Below are 18083 nucleotides of genomic sequence, written 5' to 3' on the forward strand. Positions count from 1 at the left end.
TGCTGACCAAAAGGAATTTATGAGCTTATGTGGGTGGAAAAAAGGGGCCTGATCCAAGACCGGCTTCCAGTAAAGTGTTACACATCCCCCCGCAGTATATTTATTGTATGGAAGTCTGTGTATATGCATGGGGAATGTTAGGGATTATGGTGATTTAAAAGTGTTTCCCAACAAGTAAACATTCAGACCTGTTTTTATCTCAAAGTGCTCTGGTCTCTGCCTCGATCTTCCTCTCCCCGTGGAGGCTGTCGGGGTCGGCCGGGGCCACCGTCTGCCTCACTGCGATCTCCGGCCCTCCTCCATAAATTCCCAACAAGTACTGCCATGTCTCCTCTGAGATCTGACCGTAGTCTGCACCTAAATGAGGAGGGACGCACATAAAATCGTTTATTGACTGATTTGTTTATTTCATTTCCACCTTTACAACCAGGGCTGAGATTTACCTTGCTTGAGTTGTATGTGCCCTCCTTTCATAACGCCGATTTTGCTGTTGTCGATGGGACCAGGTGGCTCTGAGAAAACACAATCCAAATATATATAAAATGATGATGTAGTATTTTATTTCTCTGTACAGCATTTCATTTTACGTTCTATTTTTAGCTCATCTTATTCTAATCTACTTGTATATAGTTAACTTCTCCTGCATTACTTCACTACTAAACATTCACTTGCATTGTTTTATTCCTCCTATGTTTCTTTTATGCTCTATTTGTATTGTTTTTTTATTTTTGTAATTGTTTTATGTCTTATATTTATGCTGCATTGTTAGTGGAGCCTGGGCCTAACGTTTTTGACTACACTGTAGCTATTGTGCATATCACAATAAAGCCTTTGAAGTTGAAGATATTTTTGTAAAGCTAGAAAATAGCTTGAATTGATGATTGTGCTTGTGTTCCTGCAGGATCGTACCGTTGTCTTTGCCCTTCACGAAGCCCTCCCACTCTCTGAACCACTGCATGCTGATGCACAGGATCACCGTCGGAGCCTCTTCAGCCTGAAACTCTTTGTTCAGCTGCAGACAGGAGAAAAATTGCTCGCTCAACCCCAAACATGGAGATACGTTTATGCATAGGTACCGGTAAACTCATGCAGTTACCTTGATGAAGGTGTCTATTTCAGTTTTTCTGCGTTTAGCCAGAGCTTCAATCTCTACCTGGCAGATGGCGCACATATACAGGTGGTTCACTGCAGGGCCGCCTCCAAAACTGAGGAACACCAACATTAAAACAACACAATATAATGTGATGCAATGTCAACAAATACAAATGAGTTAATAAAATATCAGCGAAGACCTTTGTCTATGATGACTTAAGTTATTTTCCTTTATTATGACATGTTTTAGCTACATATGTTCAGTCTGAAGGGACATTTGATACATATGTCTTCAGCTGTGATATCACTAGATATATCACCATTTGATCCATGAGTGTACACATGTTGACACATTTTAAATATCAAATATTGTTGCATATTCACCTGTTGTAAAGGTACTCCCACACATTCTGAGGAACAATCACAACCAAGTCATCCACGTAGTTGTATTTATTAGGAGGGATTCCTGTGCAGAGGTGAAAAACATTTAAGTTAAAGCATCTATTCACTTCTCTCCTCTTACACAAACTCCATAACCTTCTCCCTGCAGGCTTAGTGAACAAAGAAAGCCATGCTGTTCTCATTTAGATGCATAAACTGGCCAACTATCGTTCAAATCTTAACAGGAATACTTTTTTTCTATTGCTGAAATTCCTTGAGAGGCCACAAACCTCTATCCTTTAACAGCTGAATAATATGGTTAAAAGAAACGGCAGAGAAGACAGCAGCCAGTTTTGGGAAACTGAGTGGGTTGAATATATTGATTTGTCCTCAAACTTAATGTCAAACCTTAAATTCAACACCTCAAAGAATTAGAATGATTCTTTAATGTTAATATGACTGTTAACATTACAAATGAAGCGTCCAAGTTACAAGTTCTTTTGTACAGCTTTTTAAGCTGCTCTCTGATCTCTCGGCGAATTGAAAGTACTTATTGCCTGAGATCTCATGGTGTGGTTTTATTAAATGTGCCAAGTGCTAGGACTGTCTTAGGGAAGAAAGCTTTTAGTTGTGCAGCTCCACTAACTTGGAACAGTCTGCAAACATGTTTAAAACTGAGCACTTTGGTTCCCCTGCATCATTTTAAAACTCGGCTGGGTGACATGCTGTTTGATACTCATGGTACCTGTCTCTGTAAATAGAGTTTGTAAACTGTAGCCTGTACATTATGTTGTATGTCGTCCTTATTGCTGTTCTGTTGTTTTTATGTTACATGTGTAACTAATGTCCTGCAGGTCACCCTTGAAAAAGAGATATTTTGATCTCAAGGGGCTTTCACCTGGTTAAATAAAGGCTACAAACAAACAAGAAACTTTGGTTTATTTTAATTGGTAAAAAATTAAAGAGTGCATATTATGCTCATTTTCAGGTTCAAATGTGTATTTAGTGTCTCAACTGGGACATGTCTCCATGCTTTAATGTTCAAAAAGCTCTTTATTTTTCTCATACTGCCTGTGCAGCAGCACCTCTTTTCACCCTCTGTCTGAAACCAGAGCCCAGTCTGCTCTGATTGGTTAGATGACCTGCTCTGTTGTGATTTGTCAACCGCTTAGAGAAGTCCCGCCCCTTTGACTACCGCTACAATAGAAGTGCTAGTGTGACATAGGGATGTCACTATGTTCCGGAAGTAAGCAAAGGAGTCCAATGGAGGCATTTCAGGCAGGGGAGTGTGTAGGAGAGAAAGTCCCTCTGGAGGGAACAATGGGATTTTAGCCTTTGCAGACCATTTACATGCATGAAAACCTACATAACACAATAGAGGAAAGGGAAAGCTCTCTTGCCACCCACCCCCGTGCTGACAGAGGAAGGTGTGGTTGCTGATGGGGCCCGGTTCGGTGAAGGTGTTGAACTTGTTCAGCCACTCTCTGGAGATGTAGAACTGCAGCAGGCTGGGCTCCCTCATGCTGGCCAGAGCCACCACCTTCTGCCGCTCTCTCACAGACTCCTCGCTGCTTTTCCTGCAGGAAATAAATACAGTCAGTGACAACATTTAGAATAAATAGTCTCAGTATAAATGTCTGAAATGATGGGATCTTTGAGTGCTTACCTATAGAACAACACGTAGGCCTCTGCATTCTGCACCACCGTCTCATGGACCTCTGTCACATACTGGTCATCAAACTCATACCACTGACCATTAATCACGTTCTGACAGTACGCTATATAGTGTCCACCTGCAACAACAGAAACATTTAGATAAAGAGAGTGTGAATGCGTGACCCATAGTACCGTCGGGCCTATTAATGGACATGGAACACTTTTGTATATAGTTAGATTAAACTTGTTCTGAAATATGTTCATGTGCAAATGCAACTTTAATATTTAGTAGTAGGTCAAGTGATGGTTATAATAAGTAAAGGAGTCCTAGCTAGGAGCCCTAAAGGTGAGACGCAGAAGCACCAGATGCATCATGCTTAGACCTAGCCTACAGTGTTAAGCTACATTGCAGTGATTTGCCTTTATTTCCTGTATTTCCAGGTAAGAAAAAGCAGTGACAGATTTAAAATGAACGTGTAAGTGTAACAAACTAGCGGTAATGCTAATATGATATTTACATTACATTTTTTTATAGTTTAAACAGTGAAATGACGAGTGTGTCATGTGAAACAGTGCGTCACCTAAATATTTACAGATGCATCATTTATTAGACCTAGCCCACAGTATGACACTTACATGCTTTTTTTTGTGTGTCTTTTTATATTTTCAGAACTATACGAAGTATAGCATGGAAGTCCTTTTTCTGCCAATTGTGCAACATGAAGACAAAAATAAACACCTCTGCTGATTCTGACTCTACATGGAGATAACTTTTGATGTGCTTTTATCTGTAGGAAATGAAGTAACTTCGTACTTCCTGCAGTGCCGTGGTGACAGATGACTGACAGCAGGTCGTAGGTGGTGACCTGGGATGGACTCTCTTTGGCCAGGAAAGGCCTCATGTCCAGGCCCTCCAGCGGGAAGGACACGTGGCTGCTGATCTTAAACGAATACATGACCTCGTGCCGGAAGCGTTTCAGGTGAATGCAAAGAATCTACAAAAAAAACACACGTTATGAAGCCAAACACAAGCCAAACTAAACTTGGTTTATGCAGAAAGAAGGAGATCAGATAAAATAAATGTGAACCTCTGGAAGCCTAAGTACTTTGCAAAATTTGACACCATTTCTCAACCTGTAGAAGAAAAAAAAACCTCGTCAATAATTCTAAATGGAAAACACCCTTGGTTAATGCATTAAATAGGATAATTTCTCAAAAAGATACAAAAGTATTCTCCTAGATTTACTATGCATACTCACTTTTTACATCTCTCACAGCTGTACATGTTGTCCCCTATCAAAAGAAAGGATTTACATCTGAATTGTGACACATTTTCTCGACAAGAGTATCATAGTACATTTTCCACAGTGTAGCCAGTTTACCTTTGAGCTCATCTGCAGCAAAGAAAGCAGCGAGGCAGTCCTCCAGGGTCACAATGGGCCCCCAAAACCATGTGGGGATACATGAGACTACGAACCTGTTATAACATAAAGAGACGTGATCATTATGGTGACAGAGACCCCTTAACTCCGTTCCCTCACAGCGACCATGCGGAGAAAAAATGACCTTCATGAAGGGCAGAAACCTGTAATGATTAGATGACCCTGAAAGCATCGCTGCCTGGAGCTCCTGAAAGGGTCTTTGATGGTAGGTTTAAAGGGCGGCTTTTACCTTTAAACAGTGCCTTGAAAGGGTTGCTCCTTAGACGGTCGCATATGCACACATAGTGCACCCTTTTCTTCAAATTGAATATGCCCAGCAACCAGGCTCTCTGACAAGACAGGGAGGCGGGAGGAGGATGCATGGATGGGCATGATGGTGATTGTTAAAGGAGGCAGTTCACCCACAAATCTGAAATACATGTTTCTTCTCAAAACCCTAGTGGTATTTATCTTATTTAGCTGAGAGTCCCCAAGGGTTGGAGATATCTGCCACAAAGATGTCTGCCTTTTTCTCTAAACAAATCAAACTACATGGCACTTGACTTGTGGTTCTACAAGCACAAAAAAATCAATTCGAAGAACTAAACAGATGTGTCTCTTTCCAGAAGTCCTGACACTGGGGGTGTTTTTCAATCTCGAGTAAAGCTGCTCCAGAGCCACTATTTCAAGCATACTACGTCATCGAGTGCCGCCGAAGTACTGTTCCAATGTCCAGCATACTTGGAATTCTACCGAGCCCGGCGTACTTAGTTTGGAGACATTTCGAGGCTGCACATGTGTAGACTCCGCGGTCTTAAAATCCCCACAATGCTTTGCGCACGGACCAATTTCCCCAAATCTGTGGCGGAAAATGTAAGGCGGGGCTTCTCATGTGACGCACACCTGCACACTTGCTAGCCTGTTCCACTCTTTGTTTTCCGAATGCCAGGAAGTATTCTTGCCTTGCTTCTGAAGCAAGACGCTCGGCAGGCATGTGCTACCAAGCAAGCGTACTCGAGATTGAGAAACATCCCGGAACTCAAGATAATCCACGGACATGTTGTGAGCAGTTCATGTAGTAAACATATCTATTATCACATCCACTCATTGGCGATCAATGCATAAATGCACACTTCACTCTGTGCGGTGATACGGCTAGTGGGTGTAGTTGGGTAAAAGGAAAAGTAATTTCTACATGAAGCTGCTCGCAACAAGGTTTGTAGATCATCTTGAGTATCTGGGTCATGATATCTGGAAGGAGACATTGCTTTAAAAGTGTGAAACATAACACTAATGTTTGCATTGAAGGTATTCCTGATTCTGTCAGGGCAGAAGTCTAACAGGAGCCTGCCTCATCATGTCGTTGGGACCTTATCAAACAACTGGAAACATGAAACCAACAATAGGGGCATTCAATACATATATTCAAGAGAAGGTGATTTCTCATCGAAGGAAATTAATCGTGTTATCTCTTCTTCCTGTTAATAGCAAAGTCCCAACATGCCCTCAAACGCATCATTTGCACTTGATTTTCAGAGATAATGTGGAGTGATAATCAAGTGAGCATCACTATCTATTACTCATGATTCCATTTGCCTCCTTTTACTGTCAAGAACTCCCTAAGTATATCATACAGTGATGAAATCATCTGGATTACCATCTAGATGTAAACCTTGAATCAGATACCTGCCTAGAGAAGATCTCAATGACCCCAGCATATCAGTGTGCTATCAGACAGCTTCTTTTCAAATCATTTGTTCTTAAGCGCTCCACTGACCGGCGTATGGAGTCCATGAAGAAGGTGACCCAGCCCTGCGAGCCGTAAGTGTCGGGACTTACCCCGGTCTTTACCGGGAGGTTCTGATGTATGGACGAATGGAGCTTTGCCAAGTCCTCTTTACCCGGAATGGGGAGGGACAAGTCCTGGAACGTTTCCACCGTAGTAGAGACCTGTCATACATAAAACATAAGAGCGTTAAAGGATATGTTAATACTAGGGCTGCATGATTTGGAAAAGGTTTTAGTTGACAAATATTGCAATTGCAGTATTAGAGCATGATCATTTTTTAAACATCATCATTCAAAATATAACGAAACGATCATGGTGGCCTTTTTAAATCTCACATGGAAACATTAATAGTATTAATAAAGTAAATATACTGTGGTTTCTGACTAAATATGTAGCCCCCCCTGCTGTTTAAACAGCTGAAGTGCAGCTCACCCTGTCGCAGGTCAAACACTGGACCAGACTGAGGATGGAGCCATCGAAGATGTCTGAGATCACACTGCGGAAGTGAGACTGTTTCTTCTTCCTGGCACTGAGCAGCAGCTGAGCTGAAAGATTCATGGAGGCAAGGCAGATAATAACATTATACTGTTTATTCAACAAAGGCATCTTCATCATTGCTACCTGCAATACTGTGTTTGGATAAAGGCAAAGCAAGCAAGTCTATAGTATATTGTGATGGCAGGCACACTTTATGAAATATAATTAAATTCCCTGATATACTGTGTGTGTTCTGAAATAAAATAAAGTTCTCCAGAACAGGCTACTTCACAATGCATAAATATATAATTGTAAATTCATATGTATAAAAGAGGCGTGCTGTATATGTGAAACATATGGAACTCTTACTGAAGAATCAAATTCACATCAAAATCAATAAGGACCCTAGCAGGTGGTGCCTTGACTTCCTTTTTCACTAAAACTCCAGCATAGATCCCACTGTCCGTAACAACTCAATTGACTCTGTCGTGCAATTGCAAACATCCAATGCAGAGGTTTAAATAACTGGAACTCCCCAGGAGTCTGTACAAATGATAAAGTGTGTTATATGGGCAGTGAAACATCTTTTCTCTTCTCTGGGATGTGTCCTTACCTTTTTTGAAGGCGTACGCAGGCCCTGCAGAGCGCAGGGGGCTGGAGCGAGGCGGGCTGGAGGACAGTTTGGGATGCAGCTCCTGAAGCGTCCTCACAGGACTGCAGGGAGTGGACTGGGTCTGGCTCATTGTCACCTCATTGTCTGGCTCTAGAAAACAGTATGTTAAAGGCAAAAATTGACAGTTCAGAGACAAATTATGCACATGTTAGATATAAAAAAACAAAACAACAGAAAAAAATCCATGTTAAAGGGATAGCTTGCATTGTTTAAAGTAGGGTGACATTAGGTACTTATTACTAGACAGTGGAAGTTAATGTTGGTCGGCACCGCTTTAGTTTGGATAAGCAGATAGGAGTACTAGCATGGGCTCTAAACAATACAGTATATGCTGCTATGGAAGGGGGCAACAGCAAAACTTAAAAATAAAAAGACGGTTTGAATGAAAACTGTATTCGGAATATTTTCCCTGCCTTATCTTGTGTTCAGTCGACAACTATAGCCGTTATCTTTCGTCTCGTCAAAGCCACCAGACTCCATTGATAAAAACAGTACCACACAGAACTAAAAGGTAGCTGGTCTATCACTCCATCTATCAATTAGTTCTTTGTGTTATTCGATTACTTTATTTCTGGTGTATTTAAGTTGTTCATTTTTTCAACAAACTAATCAATGCAGCGGTAGACCAGCAACTCCCCCAGTATGTAAGATAAAATCACTGATTTTGTCCACAGAGTCTAGTGGATTTGAAGAAAACATAGAAAAGGTTCAGTTCCTCATCAATAAGGACCGTCTAACTGCAAGGTAAAGCACTGAAGATATTATAAATAAAGCGTAAACCCAATCTGATATTGATTCTCTTGTGTGGCTTGAAAACGTTTTATCCGGCCCCCATCCACAGCAGAAAGTTGCTTCGCTTCCGTGCTGGTGCTCCTGTCTGTTTGTCCAATCTTGGGGTGTGCCGACCATCATCTACTGTAGGTGATACACTGACTATGAAAAAGTGCCTCACACAGCCCCACTGCAAACACTCCGAACTATCCCTTTAATAACCTGAGGTGCTGCTGCTCTGGCTGCTCTGCCCTTGCCCAGTATCAGATAACTGGTTGTTCTCTTGGTTCTCGGCCTCAGTGTTTGTGGTGGGCGTTAACTCCTCTTCGTCTTCCCGCTCGGGAGCCCCCTCCTCCTCAGCGGCTGTATCCACATCGGCGTCTTCGTCCATCTCCTGCGAGCCTCCACGGAGAGGAGAGCCCGACACCCTCCTCTCCTTCAGCCTCTCCTTCTCCGAGATCACCCCTCCGGTACTGACGCCCACCACCCCTCCTCCGGTCGGCGCCCTCACCCCGTCGCACTCATCCTGCAGGAGCAGCTCTCCGTCGCCCACGCCTCCCCCCCCCTCCCCCCGGTCACTGCTGGAGCCAGAGTCACATGATAGGAATTCATCCTCAGATGGGGAGCGCTCTCCATCTCTTATCTCCTCACCATCACTGCCCTCCCCGCTCATGCTGCACTCTGTCAGTGGCTCCTTCAGTTCCTCGTGCAGCTGGTCCATCAGGCAGCGCAGGAACTCCTGAGTGTCCTGCAGCAGGAAAACACATTGCATTCACTCAGAGGCAGGATGCATTACAGCTGATGCATAAACACACAGTCAGGAGCTTTGCAAAGAAGCTCATTTTTGGACAGAAATGTGAATAATGGTGTATTTCTTATTTACAGCACAAAGCATTTTGTATAATGGTAAGAAGTGGTACAAGGAGAACCTAATCAGACACAACAAACACTATTATTGTCAACACTTTGCCAAGGTAATTACAATACAACAAACCAGATACTTTCAATCAAACGTGCACTAAGCCTGAAACAAATTCAAAACATTTCTAAACTAGAGTGTCCTACAAAGAATTAGACCATCTCAAAGGCTTGATTTTAGTTGTTTATCAAAAATTATGTTTTTACTTCAATAGAGCTACTTCAAAGTCACAGATTTTTTTAATGTTTAAGCATGCAGTTTGAGGGTATGTTGAGGTATCAGTTTAGCCTGTTTTAGCTCAAGTAGTGGCTGTCACCTGGATCAAGTAGTCTCTCTTAAGTTAAAGGATATTGTATGTGACATGGGAAATAAACTTATTTTTGTTTTCTTGCCATGGTTAGATAAGAATATCAATATCATTCATGTTGTGCACAAAATATAAAGCTGCAGCCATGGGTTCAGTTAGCTTAGCATAAAGATTGAAAGCAGGGGTAAACAGCTCAACTGTTGAAAGGTAACAATATTGATATAACTTGCACATTTCAAGCTCACTAATTATCACCTTTTATATTTTGTTTGTGTAATGTACAAAAACTGAATTAAATAAATGACATGTTGCAGCTAGCTAGCTTCCCTCTGCTGTGCTAAGTTATGCTAACTGCTTCTCTGCAAGAAAGCAACAAAGTGTCAAAAGTAGCCTATTATATAAAAACACTAATTTTAAGAAGGTTGGCACTAATGCAATAATATCCAGATAAAAAGTATCTAACCTCTCCTAGAGTTTCTCTCCACTGTTTTCTACAGAGAGACTTAGAAATACATCTATGATTTTGTCTGGTTTTGGGACATGTAAGAAAAATACTTCACCAGGAACTGAAGTAGAAGTAAACAATCTAGTCAAGCCTTTGATTAGTATTAACAAATGTAGTAGTTAATAGCAGATAGAAGTCATGTTTAGGGAATGTGTGAGGAACATACACAGGGGTTGAGAGTTTAAAAACAAAGGACAAGACCGTGTCAGGCTGTAGAGTGATGCCAGGTGTAGTTACCTGCTGGGTGCTTGCCCCTACCTGCTGAGCGTAACCACGAAACATGGGGTTTACTAGTTTGATGCCATGAGACAGACTGGTAGGCACGACATAGCTGGGCCTGCAGGGGGGAGCCATGACAGTTAGTTAAATAAACAGTAAAGGATTCATTAGCACACAATCGTCTCGTATAGCTGCATTCTGTCTGTGTCGATTTATGTCTCTTCTCATGTGGTTATTACCGTTTTTTATGCCAGAGTTCGGAGATGAGTTTCTGGTAGCTCTTGCAGAGAGCGGGCTTCTTATCGGTCCGGACCAAGCCACTGCAGTCCAGGAAGAACTGAGTGAGAGGAGGACTGGGGAGGAAAGGGAGGAAAATATGACATCAGCACAAGTGTTTAACTCAAGAGGAGACCCTTCCCCAGTAATGGACTAAACGTAATGACAGGAAGTGACCTCACCAGTTGGACAGAGCTTGAAGAGCTGCATTCATGTAGCAGGAGTTACCTATATTTTTCATTCCTGTCAGGCCTGCAAACAGTGGAAACAAGAGCCATACAGTTATTTTATCCCCAGAAATACAAAAGTTTACAAACCAAGCATATTTGTTTTAAAATATGTATTTATTAATGCCAATCTGGATTATAGGAAACAGCTCTAGTACCTAATCTTAGGGCTCAAAGCAATTGTATCTACAGATTGTATTGAAGATGGCCCCTATGACCTGATTGAATGAGCTCTATCTACAAGGAGTTTGATAATACAAATACAAATATTTATTCCGAGCAGAAAAATGTGTACGGAGTAATTTGACAGTGTATGAGGGCAATCGTAAGTAAATAAAAACAATTATAGAAATGGGGGGGATTGAAATTAGAAAATAAAAAATTATTGTAACTGTTCGGAAATGTATGTTTATTGGAGGAAAAGTGTTCACAGCACACATTTTGTACCTCTGGGTTTAACCTCATCCTCCTCTGACTCTGAACCCTCATCTTCAGCCACAGCAATCGGTACTCCTTTCAGTGGGTGACTGAGTGGCTGAGGAGGTACTTCCTTTGGGATTAAAAGATACTATTAATATGGTGGTGAGTATGAAACAGGTTTGGCATCAAGTGCACTTTTCCTTTTAAATCAAAGGATGTTGATGTGCAAGGTGTTACCTGCTCTGAGGCTTTACAGGTGTGAGGAGCAGTGTGGACAGGCAGCAGCGCCGGCCTGTGCTCCAGAAACACCTCCCGCTCACACACATAGCACCAGATCCTGAACGTGGTCAGGTTCACCGTCAGGTTGTGCTTCTCAGCCTGAAGGAAACACACTCACAATCATTCAAGGGACATTTTTCCAGGAGGAGGTGAAATGTTATATTCAATGTGAGGGGTTTTACCTGAGCATGCAGGGTGCTGTGATCGGAGAACGACTCTCCACAACCAACATACTGGCAGTCGCTCTACAGAGAAAGACTTCTTATTTTATCTTGAAAGGCATTACATCTTCCTGTTTTATCTCTATGAATCGGCAGTTCCCTAAACAATACATATTTATTTATCCTACTTGCACATATTTGGTAGTTGCTTACCTGCCTTAGTTCAAAAGCTACCTCATTTATAATTACATTTATGCCCAACATAATCATTAATTATTAAGCATCCACCTGGCCTCCGCCCACAGTATCACTCAACTCTTTTCCCTAGTGGCATCTTAACGCTCTCTCACCCTACGCTTGGTATTGCTTACTGACATTTCCAATAACTCCTTTTGCATACTCTGTGCATAAGGTAATTGTGTAATTGTTTCACAAAACTTCAGGTCTGCTGCAGCTCTTTTCTGTTTGCCACTTACTTCAAATCATTATTTGTTTTATACATCTAAACAAATTATTTTATATTACATCCGTTGGTTTTGTTTCATTTGTTTTACTCGTACTGTGTTGGGTTTCGCAGTTTTGCACTGTCTTGATGCTTTGATGTTTTATGTAGAGCACTATCAAATGCCTTGTCACTGAAACGTGCTTTATAAATACACTTGCCCTGCCTTGCATAATAAATGGATCCCTGACAGAATGTTTGCAGAATGTCAGACCCATTCTTCTTCTCAAAGAGCCCTGAATGATTGATCACTTATTTTAGCAACATTAATTATTACTTAATGTTTTATAATGTTATGTTGTTATGACCATTAAACATGTATTTGTATTGTAATATTAATTAAATATATGCATCAATGTCATTGTCTTTGTTCCCCTGTTGTTTTGTAGTGTTTGTCCCATTTGGATTGTTTTCATATTGCTTACCACTTGCACCTTCACCATTGTACTGTGTTGACCAAATGTTAATGTTATTTTATCATTTAGTCTGAAAAAAAACTAAAAACATTCACCTAGCCTTCTTATTTAAAATGCAGCAGTACTAGCACTTATAGTGGTCATAATTGATGGGACAAGTTGCAAAAGCTTCACTGATTATTACCCTTCAAAACAAAGATTTAAACATGGTATATTGTTTTTTTTTACCTGCAGACAGGCCCACAGGTTTGGGCCCCCTGCTCCACAGGACTGGCATGATCCCTGCAGATTTATTAAAATAGAAAGGAACAGATTAAAAATATTGCAAAACATGTTGGGTCACTTTGACACATCAAGGATGTTTCCATAGATACCTTTAATCACAGCAGTAGTGGAGGAAGTATTCCGCTAATTAAAAAATATTTAACACTTTGATAGTACACTGTCACACTTAAAAGTTCTGTGTTTAAGTAAAAGTGTATACTTATAAAAGTAAAAGTACTCAGATGCAATGCCTAACAATCCAAACTATACTAATCTCAAATATTTAAACTAGATTCAAACAACTAATAGAAAAACCAACCAGATGTGTGAATCTGGAACCATAAATATAAACAAAGTACTTGCCAAATAATTTCTAGTCAATGGGTGTTTAACCACATTTTTATTTTATTATTTTTATGTTGATGTTTAGGGAACAAAATTCTCTATTTTTAAAGTATCTAAAAGCTTTCAGGTAAATGTGTGGTAAAACTACAACATAACAGAGCATATATTCCAGCTCATGCTTTTTTTATTGGAGTGGAATAAGGCTGCTACAACAACCTAATGGGATGTGTAGGCCATGGAAAACAGCCAATGACCTGAACATGGCATCTTTTATTTGCCAGTGAATTAATAAAAACCCACCTTGGATTTCTCGAGGAGGTCCTCCTTGGTCACCTCTCCTATGGAGTCCAGGTGTGGACACGTTTCTGGTTCAGCCATAGCTACTCTTCAGGGGAACGTCTTGCTAATTTGACAGGACAGTAATAATAAAACTAGTGATACAGATGAAAAGCTGTTGTAGCTAAAGCTAGCTTTATACAACAATCTAAACACAATAGCAGGATATGTGCATCAATCACATGCACCTCTTCTATGACTGATAACTGGAGGAATAGTTGGATAAATTATTGTTTTTTTAGCCCATCTTTTCACAGTAAACCCCCACATAATGTAACATCTGAAAGGCCTTATGTTTAACAAACGAGAGCTCAGAAATCATCTCCTCACTGCAGCGATGACAGCAGCACATTTTATGAATGAGTCGTATTTACCAACAGAAGCAGCTGACACGATGATCATCCATTTTTCTCGTTAACAAGCCATAGTGGTTGCGGGGCAGGGTATAGTATGCTAGCAAGATATTGGAGAAGCCAAGCCGAGAGACGGACGCGATACCCCCGGCCCACCAACCCCAAACAACTCGCCCCCTCCTCCAATCCTCCGCACGGCACGGCACGGAGCGGAACGACGCAGGTCTGGAGCAGGAGGAGCGACACGGAGCGACGTCAGTGTAACAAATCCAGCCCATCCAGTATCTTTACAATGAAGGCATATTTGTTTCATGCAATTGAATACAATTAATTACTAGATATACAAATAGATGTTTATTTATTGTGCTTTTGCTAAATTGAACGTTTGTATTGATTAATGTTAAAAAGAATACCTGTTTACGGAAGTGACGCCGAAGTTACGTCGGTTAAATGCCCCCCCCCCCCCCCTAGCCCACGGGTGAACACAGAAAACACGTATATTTAATACATAGAATACCACCCAATATACGGTATTTTTCGTCCCGTCCAAATATAGGAAGACTATCATGACAATACATGTGTCACTTATTTTAATGTATTCTTATTACTGAACGATTTATTCTGTCTCTTTGTATTTATGTTGCCTGTTGTCATTATTTTATTATGATAGTCCATCGATATCAGCAATATATCGTATGTATGCAATTTCCGATAATATGGACATTATTAAATAACAAAATGACGGTAAAAACGCATTAACACTGTTAATTGTAACACTGATCCTGAGTCAGTAATTTATATTTTAAAACATCAAAGCAGAAGCGGGTAGGCATCTGTCACATCTGACTCCAGATCGGTGCGTAAAGAGGCCACGTAATCACGGCGCAAACCTCGCGGTATTTAGGCTACCCAGAATCCCTAGGTCTTCCTTTCTGTCTGAACCAACATGGTGGGTGCATAGCTGATTCTTCTGTTGCTGTTCTATCTGTTTGCATCCTTTAATGTATGCATATTTCAACATCGTATAATGTTACAATGGCTTATATAAAGTATGTCCGTTAGTTTAATGTAAGAATTGTACGTCGATGTTTTGTTGTTTTCGGGTAAAACTTGGTTAAGTTGAAGCTAGTCTAGTCGGTACGAATATCACCGCGACAGAAGCTAACGCTGGTCAGCACGCTTGTTTTCAGGAGCAGTTCTGCTCTTATTTAGCATTTTCTAAACACGTTTTAACTAGTAATAACCTTGCTGACTTTAATTAATATTGTGACTAAAGTAAGTGCACTGGGACGTGTAACTTGTATCCTGGTGATATACCCGGTAGTGTTGAGATAGCTTAAGGGCCTGAGCAGTGCTTCTGTTTGCTTGAATGGTAACGTTACAGTTAGTAGTCATGGGTCAACTCTAGTCCACGTTTTAGTGACTTTGGTGACTTGTTAGTCATGCAATGTGAGATTGTCTTTGTGTATTTTGAGTGTCTTGGTTGTTGAAAGTATAGCTCCTCCGTGGTGGCGGCTAAGCTAATAGCATCCACTGTAACTGTATGGCATGCTGACTGTAGACCAGTCAACATGGAGATTTTGCTAACTCCATTCAGGGCACTGTTTTGGAAACTAACTCCTACATGTAGACTTAACATTGACAACTTGCTGGTCTTCAGATTTGGCTTAAACTATGTATAGTGGAGAAAATAGTTGTAAGGAGGATAATCTAATGGCTTAGCAATTGATGCTAAAGCCATGTTATGTTAATCAGAGCTGAAGTTATTGCTCTATTTAAAGCAGAAAATTGCCTAAAGAGTCCAACGACTGTATAGTAGGATAATGCACTTAAATCATAGTAGATGCAAATCTTAAGGCTTCAATTTTGTGTAGTGTGTTTGTATGTTGTACTCCAATGCATCCTAACACTTGTTTTCTTTTTGACAGCCTAAGGGAAAGAAGCCTAAGGGGAAGAAGGTGGCACCTGCCCCTTCAGTGGCCAGGAAACATGAGGCCAAAAAGGTAGTAAACCCCCTCTTCGAGAAGAGGCCAAAGAACTTTGGCATTGGTGAGTAACCATAGTTTGAGTTTTGTAAGAACTAGGCTACTACTGTGCAGATGATGTAAAGAATATTTGCTATCTTAAGAACATTGAGGACAACTTTGATCACCAAGATCGCTGATGCACTTGAGCTTTAGAACGAGAAAAGTCCTTAGTTTAATTCCAGATACTGATCAATATTGCATTTTTTTCCCCCCACAGGCCAGGACATCCAGCCCAAGCGCGATTTGACCCGCTTTGTGAAATGGCCTCGTTACATCCGCCTGCAGAGGCAGCGCTCCATCCTCTACAAGCGTCTGAAGGTTCCCCCTGCAATCAACCAGTTCACCCAGGCTCTGGACCGTCAGACCGGTGAGTTGAGAACGGTTTCAGCTAATGGATGGCGGCTTGATCCTTAACAGTACAATTTGTAGCTTTGCAGATGATGTTAATAATATTTGCTATCTGAACGTCTGTGCTGACATTCCCACCAAGATCACTGATGCAGTTACTCCAAGTTATATCCACTTGTGATGCTGAACCAGCTGTGGGTGTAGCTGCTGTTTTAAATGTTCTCTAATGTTCCTCCTCAGCCACACAGCTGTTCAAGCTGGCCCACAAGTACAGGCCAGAGACCAAGCAGGAGAAGAAGCAGAGGCTGCTGGCCCGTGCTGAGCAGAAGGCTGCTGGGAAGGGAGACACCCCGACCAAGAGGCCCCCTGTCCTCCGTGCTGGTGAGTAACAGAGTAAAGGTGTAGATGAAGACACAATCAATTTTAGTATTATTAGTTGGTTTGGACTTTCCTATGAGGTCTTCTAAAATGTGGCCTTGATGCAATGATGACACAACTTTCTTCAACTGATTACCTGATGCTTTTGAGCTTTTTAACCCTGAGCATTGGCCAAAGTAAAAAATAATGTAACTGGTGGGACATGAAGGGTGTTTTCTGGTTGGTAAGTTAAATGTTCCTATTAATCTACAGGTGTGAACACTGTCACCTCTCTGGTGGAGAGCAAGAAGGCCCAGCTCGTCATCATTGCCCACGATGTGGATCCAATCGAGGTAAGCATTTTTATTTTAACAGTTGAGTCTAGAAAGTGGTCCCTAGCAATGATGAATGAATTTCTTCACCTGAATCCTCTATGTGGATCAAACTTGAGCTTTTTAACCCTGAGCAGAGACCACAAACTGCAAGAATGCATGTTGACATTTGTCGTGAACATTAAACTACAACATAAGAGTTTTTAATTTGTTCCTAAACGTTCCTGTTGCTCCCTGCTTTTCCAGCTCGTCGTCTTCCTTCCCGCGCTGTGCCGTAAGATGGGCGTCCCGTACTGTATCGTGAAGGGCAAGGCTAGACTGGGCAGACTGGTGCACAGAAAGACCTGCACTTCAGTTGCCTTCACACAGACAAACCCGTAAGTGTGCACATGTTGTGTTTAAAATATAACATTTGCCAGTTTATAAGCACAGCTGACTAAAGCTGCTGCATTATAGTAACTACGCAATCATTTCAACATAGATGTATTCCCCATTGCAGTCCTCTTTACCAGTTTGTTTCCAAAGTAGTCTTAACTGCAAATGTTGACGCATTTTAAGTTCTTACATGTTTATAAAATAATAATGTAGATGAATGTACCGTACTTAAGTCAACATGATCATTAAATTGGTCATTATTTTTAGCTCTAGTTTCAGCTCCGTATTAACTGACTCTGTTCTCTTCCAGTGAGGATAAAGGTGCACTAGCCAAGCTTGTGGAAGCCATCAAGACCAACTACAATGACAGATATGAGGAGGTAAGAATTCATTTAGTCAACTTTTAAAAGTCTATCCATGAGTCAAATTGTACTTGAGTATAAAGAGCAATGTGCACCGTTTTAATCCTTATTCTAACTTGTTTTCCAGATCCGTCGTCACTGGGGAGGTGGCATCATGGGCCCCAGATCCACAGCCCGCATTGCCAAGCTGGAGAAGGCAAAGGCCAAGGAACTGGCCACCAAGCTTGGTTAAACTATTTGGAATAAAAAATGTATGTCCTAAAAGACTGTCCTTTGTTGTTGTTACTAAATATACAGTACTTTGGAATCAAAATGCATCTGTAGATTAATTTACTGCACAGTGATGTGCTGGCTCACCTATAAAATCCTTACAGCTTTTATTTTCCCTCAGTAAGGCATGAAAAGATTCAATTGGGACACATGATGATTTTTACAAAGCGACAAAGACAGTAATGACTTGATTCATTGGTTTTTAAAAATGTATTTACAGGGG

General features: G+C 41.1%; 2 protein-coding genes and 1 long non-coding RNA gene across 8 annotated transcripts in view; 2 read left to right on the top strand and 1 right to left on the bottom strand.

Moving 5' to 3' along the window:
• LOC307023411 overlaps positions 1-1024 on the top strand; it is a 21932-nt gene extending 20908 nt beyond the window's left edge. Inside the window, exon 3 of the long non-coding RNA XR_013803708.1 lies at positions 902-1024. This is a non-coding gene — a long non-coding RNA (uncharacterized lncRNA). The remainder of the gene's footprint in view (positions 1-901) is intronic.
• The window catches only part of usp20 (ubiquitin specific peptidase 20), a 17421-nt gene extending 3414 nt beyond the window's left edge, over positions 1-14007 (bottom strand). The window contains exons 1-24 of one of the 6 annotated variants that reach the window (XM_079656665.1): positions 13811-14007; positions 13401-13503; positions 12720-12773; positions 11595-11657; positions 11371-11511; positions 11161-11263; positions 10669-10738; positions 10450-10563; positions 10250-10328; positions 8483-9008; positions 7430-7579; positions 6772-6884; positions 6328-6500; positions 4512-4606; positions 4389-4422; positions 4218-4263; positions 3944-4124; positions 3140-3266; positions 2881-3050; positions 1477-1558; positions 1097-1205; positions 910-1012; positions 444-512; positions 189-357 (exon numbers count right to left, since the gene is read on the bottom strand). In XM_079656665.1, the coding sequence (XP_079512791.1) occupies positions 200-357; positions 444-512; positions 910-1012; positions 1097-1205; positions 1477-1558; positions 2881-3050; positions 3140-3266; positions 3944-4124; positions 4218-4263; positions 4389-4422; positions 4512-4606; positions 6328-6500; positions 6772-6884; positions 7430-7579; positions 8483-9008; positions 10250-10328; positions 10450-10563; positions 10669-10738; positions 11161-11263; positions 11371-11511; positions 11595-11657; positions 12720-12773; positions 13401-13478 (2838 nt within the window). In that variant the 5' untranslated portion in view covers positions 13479-13503; positions 13811-14007 and the 3' untranslated portion in view covers positions 189-199. Of the gene's footprint in view, positions 1-188; positions 358-443; positions 513-909; positions 1013-1096; positions 1206-1476; positions 1559-2880; positions 3051-3139; positions 3267-3943; positions 4125-4217; positions 4264-4388; positions 4423-4511; positions 4607-6327; positions 6501-6771; positions 6885-7429; positions 7580-8482; positions 9009-10228; positions 10329-10449; positions 10564-10668; positions 10739-11160; positions 11264-11370; positions 11512-11594; positions 11658-12719; positions 12774-13400; positions 13504-13810 lie in introns of all 6 variants that reach the window. The other 5 variants (XM_079656663.1, XM_079656664.1, XM_079656662.1 and 2 more) reach the window with 5 other exon arrangements.
• On the top strand, positions 13887-17854 carry LOC307025307 (large ribosomal subunit protein eL8; the record flags this gene model as incomplete). Its single annotated transcript, XM_079659943.1, has 8 exons — positions 13887-14012; positions 15718-15838; positions 16034-16183; positions 16405-16545; positions 16795-16874; positions 17100-17230; positions 17539-17608; positions 17718-17854. 8 exons carry the CDS (start codon positions 13887-13889, stop codon positions 17820-17822), a joined length of 924 nt encoding a protein of 307 aa, XP_079516069.1. The 3' UTR covers positions 17823-17854.
• Between the last annotated feature and the right edge of the window lie 229 nt (positions 17855-18083).

Source organism: Notothenia rossii, assembly GCF_949606895.1.
Source record: "Notothenia rossii genome assembly, chromosome: 11".
Lineage (NCBI taxonomy): Eukaryota > Metazoa > Chordata > Actinopteri > Perciformes > Nototheniidae > Notothenia > Notothenia rossii.